General features: G+C 38.2%; 1 protein-coding gene across 2 annotated transcripts; it reads left to right on the plus strand.

The window, feature by feature from the left end:
- Positions 1-394: 394 nt before the first annotated feature.
- Positions 395-4,172, plus strand: LOC132633178 (uncharacterized). 2 transcript variants are annotated; one of them, XM_060349420.1, is made up of 8 exons: positions 395-653; positions 721-886; positions 2,617-2,689; positions 3,069-3,139; positions 3,217-3,294; positions 3,460-3,547; positions 3,662-3,720; positions 3,832-4,172. In XM_060349420.1, the coding sequence occupies exons 1-8, from the start codon at positions 504-506 to the stop codon at positions 3,903-3,905; spliced, it is 759 nt and encodes a 252-aa protein (XP_060205403.1). In that variant the 5' UTR covers positions 395-503; the 3' UTR covers positions 3,906-4,172. The 2 variants fall into 2 exon arrangements, with proteins under 2 accessions (XP_060205403.1, XP_060205404.1); XM_060349421.1 differs by having other exon boundaries at positions 397-653; positions 736-886.
- The last annotated feature ends 1,144 nt before the right edge of the window (positions 4,173-5,316 follow it).

Raw genomic sequence — 5,316 nt, forward strand, 5'->3', positions numbered from 1 at the left:
TGGTTCCATTTTTTGGTGAAATTTTTCGATCTTTGTGAAAATTTGTCTGAAGATTTATGTTAGCATTCTCCACTCATTACAATAACGAGATGAACAAATCAATGGAAGAAGTGGTTCTAATTGTTTCAAGCATATGAGTAATGAATGTATTGATTTTGACGGTATTATTATCGGACTCTTCGGTGGCCATTAGTGAGGTGTTAGAGATTGAATGGTTGGATTTTAATTTTTCAGTGAGTCGGGTCGGGTTAAAATTATGGGGCATGATTTTTTTAAGTGAAATAGTTAATTTCATCTGATTTGAGTATTTTCACGGATGTAGGGTTATATTTAATAACTTTAGGTAAGAGGAAGTATTTGACTAACTGAATATATATTTAACCAACGAAGTAAACCCAAAAATAAATAAATCATCGTCCATGTAAAAACCTCAGCCTTTGACCAGGGTAAACATTAGAAGAAAAGACGCGGGAAAATCTGCATTGAAACCCTAGAAGGCCATAATGGGATCGCTAGAAGTGGAAACTGAGTATCAAGAACTCCCAAACGCATCGCTGGAAGTGAAAACTGAGCATCAAGAACTCCCAAACGCATCGCTAGAAGTGAAAACTGAGTATGAAGAGCTCCGAAACGCTCGAATCTTGGAAAACAAGGTGCTCTTCTCAGTTCTCTCTCTCAATTTTATGTAAATGCTTATTCCAAATCAGCTGATTTTCATAGGTACTTACTGTACAGGCTAGAATGGCCAGTCTTGGAATTCAAAAAACCATCGCAGAGCTTCGAGCTAGAGCACAATCGGCGAAGAGACCTTGGAACAAAGTGGACTACTTCTCTGCCCCTTTGCGTTGTTCCAATCGATTGAGAGGCATCTCTCCACCACCACCATGTCTGTATTTTTATCTTCAATTTTCTCATTTTTGACTAGTGTGTATTTTTGACATGAGAATGTCTCATTTTTTAGCTGTGTTTCTTTGTGTTGTGTGTCAATTGTCCCTCAAAAAAAATGTTAATGGGTTTATAGGTTAAATGTCAATTGGCCAGTTAAGATCTCTCACGTTCAAAAGATGAAAGTTGCCGAGATGAGAATGTTGAGATGGATGTGTGGGCACACTAGGAGCGACAGGATTAGAAATGAGGCTATTCGGGATAAGGTGGGAGTGGCCTCGGTGGAAGACAAGATGCGGGAAATGCGACTAAGATGGTTTGGGCATGTGAAGAGGAGAGACATAGATGCCCCAGTGCGGAGGTGTGAGAGGTTAGCCATGGATGGTTTCAGAAGAGGTAGGGGTAGGCCAAAGAAATATTGGGGAGAGGTGATTAGACAGGACATGACGCAGTTACAGCTTACCGAGGACATGACCTTAGATAGGAAGGTGTGGAGGACCCACATTAGGGTAGAAGGCTAGTATATAAGTCTCGTTATCTTTCCTTATTAGTAGGCGCATTAGCGCATTATAATTTCTTGTGCTTTGATTTATGTTATTATTTGCTACTTTCTGTACTTTGATTACTCTATTTTATCTGTGCCGCTTTCGTGATTTGCATTTCCATATCGCTTTGAATTCCTTGATTATCCTGTTTTACTGTGTCGCTTGCATTATTTCATTGCAATATCGTTTTAAATCTTTTAACCTTATCTGACCCCCTTTTTATGCTTCTATTGAGCCGAGGGTCTCTCGGAAACAGCCATCCTACCTTGGTAGGAGTAAGGTCTGCGTACATTATACCCTCCCCAGACCCCAAGATGTGGGATTTCACTGGGTTGTTGTTGTTGTTGTTGTTGTTGTTGAGCTATCCCACCTATTAGACTAGTCTATATTATATTCAAAGCACGAAGGGCTTTAGAAATATTGATTGAACTTTTTGTCCTTCATTAAAAGATTCTGCAATAGATAAAAAAAGTCATTTTACTATTTTCCTAATATTTAAGAATTTAAAATCAATTATATAAGAAGTCCTAAATAGTTAAGAGTTTGAAATCAATTAAGATTGTGCCATATATAAATCCGTTCCTATTTGAACTATAAATACCTTGTCATGTAACATAATTGTAATACCTTCCATGTTAGTTTTCCTAATAAATCGATTAATATTTTTAAAATTGTGGCATATTCCTGTTTGGTCTATAACATTGGTATCAGAGCCACCCACAGCCCTTCATGCCTTGGATGGTGACGCCGGTATGACAGTGTTCGTCGGGGGCCTCGAACGGATGCGGAGGGTGCTGTTTTGTTATGTGTCAATTTTCCCTCATCGGTTAAAGAAACAAATGTTAATGGGTTTATTGGCTAAATGTGCTCTTCCACCTATCAAGCTAGCCTTTTGGGTTGAGCTCTCCTATTTGGTTTATAACACGATGGTAGTAGTATTCAATTATTGCGTAGTCTCATCTGTTTTGATGTGTATTACTATCATTTGATGCATTACTGTTGTATCTTGCTAGTTTGATGTTTCATTTCTTATAATCCTGCTTCGGAAATGGTCTCTCTACCCCCATAAAGGTAGGGATAAGGTCTGCGTACATCCTACCCTCTTCAAACCCCACTTGTGGGATGATGTTGGGTATGTTGTTGTTTTTTATATTGCTTTTTTACGGAGATTGTGGATTTTTAACAGCGCACCCTTCACCGGAAGCTTTGGCTCGGCGTTGCACTGCTTTGAAACTGTGTGTTCGCTGTCACTTCTGCAGGTTTTACACTCCTTCTCTTAATGTTCTTCTTTCAATACCCTTGCTAAACCTTTTTCCCTCTCATTTTGCAAGTCACAGTTTTTGTTTGATGAATTGACTGACTGAGCAAATTGTTAGTATTCTTTTTCCCTCAAGACGGTCCCTTAGGCTTGGTTTTTACTATTATTCAAGCATTTTGAGCTTGAGTTTACATGCCATGTCTGCTCCCGCTTCAGCGGTTGGGTTATGACATGTTATTTTACCCATCTTAGTCCAACCGGTTTATTAATTTGAGATTTTGACCTGCCCCACACCACTAAGCTTGTCCCTGGTACAATACAACTGCTCATTTCACACACGAGAATGATTTGAAAATGATAATTTGTGAATGCTAATGCAGAGAAAAGAAATTGTGTGGTGAAGAAGATTGTAAACGTTGTGGTGATTTGGACATGGATCAGCCTTGCTTAGGTTGGTCTTACGAAGCACTTCTCTTTTCTCGTAAACTAGTTTGCTGGCAGACTGATGAGTCTAAAATTTCCATACAGGCCAGACAGATTGTTCAATTTGTCATTCTAGCAGTGGTATTTTTTGCCGAAGATGTCTTAATAGCCGCTATGGTGAAGGTGAGGCAATAGCTATGCGTTTTAGAAACAGAAAGTCACCCATGAGGCATTGTCATGTCTAACTATCTGTTACTCTTTTGTTCTTATTAATAAAAGGCATAGCATTGTGTGCTTTGTCGCTTATGAATGTTGATAATTACTAAAAACTATGAAAATGTGTGATAGAACTGTCGGAGGTGAGAGCAAATAAAGAATGGATATGTCCTCATTGCACTGAAGAAAAAGGCATCAATCCATATTGGATATGTAACAGGTACGTAGTGTTTACATAGAACAAGACTAGGTGCTTATGAAAGTTCTTTGGTACTGACACTGGCAAATATCATTTGGGTTTTTTCTTGCTCGTGCGTTTTTATGTTTTTTTTAGCCGAAATTGCCTAGAGAAGCGAAAGATGGCTCCAACTGAGAGGGACACTATATACAGAGGTTTGTATGTCGTAACTAGTTTACTTGAGGTTTTGTTTGTTCGTATCTGTTGTTATAATAGTGTGCCCTGAGAGTTTTTCTAATTTCTTGTTGGATCTTTGGATAAAACAGCTAGAAAGATGGGATATAAATCAGTGGCACATCTGTTAATGGATCAGCTAAAGGGAGCAGTGGAAGGGAGATGATAAGAGCTTTTTAGTGAATTTTGTAAACATCTTATTGGGTCTAATTAGAAGAGCTACATAGGCAGCTAAATTAACTTCAGAACGTAAAGATGAATATTATGAAGACCAACCACCGATCGTAATGGCTTGGATCCTCATTATCTAAAGATGTAACTGGTGCGTGCGATGTAAAATGTTTTTGGTTTTTCACCTGGTGTTTTGTACCCGCTATGGGATCCGACTAACTAGATGTGCAAAGCAATGCCAAAGGACAAGACCCTTGTGCCATTCGGAACAAAAAAAAAAAAAAAAAAAGTTGTTTAGCTAAACAATTTACCTTGATGGAACATAATAATAAAAGGGTTACCTATAAGTTTATATAACTTTATGAAGAAGCATTGACAAAGGATCATGAGGATACCAATCACTAGGATACGTTAGAAAGTCCTGTGATGACTTGCAGGATAACTTCTTTGTAAATTTGTCTCGTGTCTCCGAAACAAACGTTCATGTGTGGTATCCACTTGGCTTGCAGTAGTTTCAGTGAAAGTCTTGAATGCGATTGACATCCAACGGTAGAGTTAGGAGCACAAGGCCCCTCATAAAGACTATTTTACTTGCTATATCATGCAGTTTTCTACTTTCAAAATCATACCAATAGAAGTTTTTGTATGTAGCTAGGAAAATCAAGTGGGAGTTGCATGGATGAAGATGTCCTATGTTTACACTCAGAATAAGATAATTGGAATTATTTTGGTTAATTTCTGTGAAACTCACCTTATGTTTCATGATCCATTCAATGCTTGGATTTTGCCCTCATGTGAACACAAGCGAGAAGATGCGGTACCTTTTCACCATAACAACAACAATAGTGTAATCCCACAAATGGGGTTTGGGGGGACGAGATTGTTTCCGAAAAACTCATGGCTCAAAAGAAAGGAAAATAAAAGAAAAGAATTCGATGCAGATACAAAAAATATGACACTAAAATAGCAAGATACAAAGCAAATCGCAATAAATAGCAATACACATCGAAGAATAAAAAATTACACATTACTAAATAATACTACTAATAAGGGTATGTAGAGAGGCGGCTAGCCCCTACCGCTCACACCTAAGGTGCGACACCACTCGGCTACCTACAACCCTTCTATCCTAACCCTCGAACTTCACACCTTCCTATCTAGGTCCATGCCCTCAGTGAGCTGAAATAACTTTTTCACCATCTTTAGGCAATTTTAATCATTGCATATTCTTTGGAAAAGGGTCAGATTTGCCCTTGTACTCTTACAAATAAGTTATATTTCCTATTTATTATATTTTTTCAACATATTTACCCTTGTCATCCAACTTTGGGATCATATTTGCCCTTGTACTCTGGAAAAACCCATATTTACCCCATGTCCCACCTTAAATTTCCTATGTGGCACTT

The sequence above is a fragment of the Lycium barbarum genome, chromosome 3, assembly GCF_019175385.1.
Source record: "Lycium barbarum isolate Lr01 chromosome 3, ASM1917538v2, whole genome shotgun sequence".
NCBI lineage: Eukaryota > Viridiplantae > Streptophyta > Magnoliopsida > Solanales > Solanaceae > Lycium > Lycium barbarum.